The sequence below is a fragment of the Corvus brachyrhynchos genome, unplaced genomic scaffold (genome assembly GCF_000691975.1).
Source record: "Corvus brachyrhynchos isolate BGI_N302 unplaced genomic scaffold, ASM69197v1 scaffold19, whole genome shotgun sequence".
Lineage (NCBI taxonomy): Eukaryota > Metazoa > Chordata > Aves > Passeriformes > Corvidae > Corvus > Corvus brachyrhynchos.
The window spans coordinates 3487833-3489722 of NW_008246061.1; the positions used below are offsets into that span (position 1 = coordinate 3487833).

Here is a 1890-nt window from a genome sequence, read left to right on the forward strand (position 1 = left end):
GCATCCAGCCACCCGCTGGTCCCGCTCCTTCTCCCGCTGGTCTGCAAATATGAGTGGGAGATGGCATCAGCAGCGAGGTGGGGTGGGGAGCATGGTTCCTGCCACACCAAGGGTCCTGCAGCTTCTGCTGGCCCACAACTGGCTCATGGGAAGGATGATGTCCTTGGCCTTGCAAAGCCAGGGGGGCAACAGAGGACCCAGGATGCACCCTCCTGCACTTCCTCGTAGCTGGACATCCGCACTTCAGCACCCCATATTGCTACCACCACTGCTCTGACCCCAGCGGGGGTCACCATCCGTGAGTACCTCGCTTGCGCTGGCGCAGCTCCCGCATGGCATTTCGAATCAGCCGTCGCTCCTCAAAGTCTGTTGTACGATCCAGCTGCAAGAGGGGAAGCCATCATTAGTCTGCCACAAGCTTGAGGTCCCTTTACCTTCCTGCAGGAGCCCGAGCCAAAGGAAGAGGTACCATCTTATCCAGAACATCCTCATCCTCAATCCTGCTCAGCTCCTCGACATTCAGCTTGCTCTTTCTCTCCACCTCCCTCACTTGCACCTTCTCCATGCCATTGGGCAGCTCTGGTTCCAGCCTTGGCGCCTGGTGCTGCTCTACCACCTCCGGCTCCATCTGCAAGGACATCATCGTGTGGCTGAGCCCCTGCCAGCCTGGCCATCCCCCCACCTCTTCTCAGGGTCCAGGCCCTCATCACCCTGACACCTGCCCAGTGCTACAGGCAAGGAGGACCCTGGAGAGGATGTGCCACATGGGGCGTTAAGTGCTCTCAGCTGGTGGGATGCCGCAATCATCTGCAGCACCCAAGGCAGGCAAGGGAGCATAACACTCTCCTGCAGCACCCTGTGCCCCAGGAGGGCCCAGCAGTCCTTCTCCTCCTCCCAGTATGGCTGCCAAAATATCTCCAAATCCTCTCTGCTCCCTGGCAGGAGGTGGCTGGGCCCCCCAGCAGGCAGGGGCTGCCCAGGACTCTGGGCTGGGCAGTGGCTGTTACCCAGCACTGGGCAAGGTGCTGGCAAGGCCAGTGCACGCCATTAGCAGCACAGGGATTTCCATGGAATTAAGGGACTTAGTGTAGAGAAGAGCTTGTGCAGGAGATCAAGAGCCTTCCCCCACATCCCTGCCAGGATCTAGGCCAGTTCAGCCCCTGCCTGAGCACAGCCAGGACGCCAAGTCCCTTTCAGCACGACCCCCCAGCAATGCACAGCAGGCAGTGGGCCAGGCCCAGAATAGGGCACAGAGGCAGCAGGGATGACAGAGCAGGGCCAGAGCAGCCACACACACACCTGGCCCCATCCTCCATCCTGTGGCCCAGTAACCAATCCATGGCAAAGCCATCGGCGGAAGCTGATGCTGGCCACATCCGCCCATGCCACCACCTGTGCCTGGTGCTGCGGTGGGGGCAGGACAGCTGCCTGCAGCCTCCCACCTGGCACACCGGCAATGCACAGCCCCATCACAGTGAGCCCAAGGAGTGGCAGATCCCCACGATGCCGTGTCCCTGTGCACCACTGTCACAGTCATGCCTTGTGCCAAGGCTACAGACACCCCCAGGAGCCCTGGGGGCTGGTGACCCCCTTCCACCCCCCTTTCATGGGGCAGGGCTGCCCACACTCACGCTGCTGTTGCTTCGGGAGAGATGCAGGGCCGATTGCTGGCGCGTACTGGAGAAAGTGGGTGGATGGGCCACAGGGCCACTGGGCTCCTCCGTGCCCTCAAAGTGGGTGCAAGGGTCCTGTGCTTCCAGAAAGAGGGTGCTGATGTTCTCCCCAGGGGGCTCCTGCAGCCCTGGCGCCAGCAGATCGATGCGGCGGCCCAGGCGCCCCAGCCCTGCCCGCAACTCCAGGTGCTCCTGCTCCAATGTCTGCAGTGCCTGC

At 62.0% G+C, this 1890-nt stretch overlaps 1 protein-coding gene across 1 annotated transcript in view; it reads right to left on the reverse strand.

The window, feature by feature from the left end:
* SMTN (smoothelin) overlaps positions 1 to 1890 on the reverse strand; it is a 21255-nt gene that overhangs the window by 6608 nt on the left and 12757 nt on the right. The window contains 4 exon segments of the mRNA XM_017746491.1: positions 1 to 41; positions 307 to 382; positions 470 to 628; positions 1632 to 1748. Of these exon segments, the coding sequence (XP_017601980.1) occupies positions 1 to 41; positions 307 to 382; positions 470 to 628; positions 1632 to 1748 (393 nt within the window).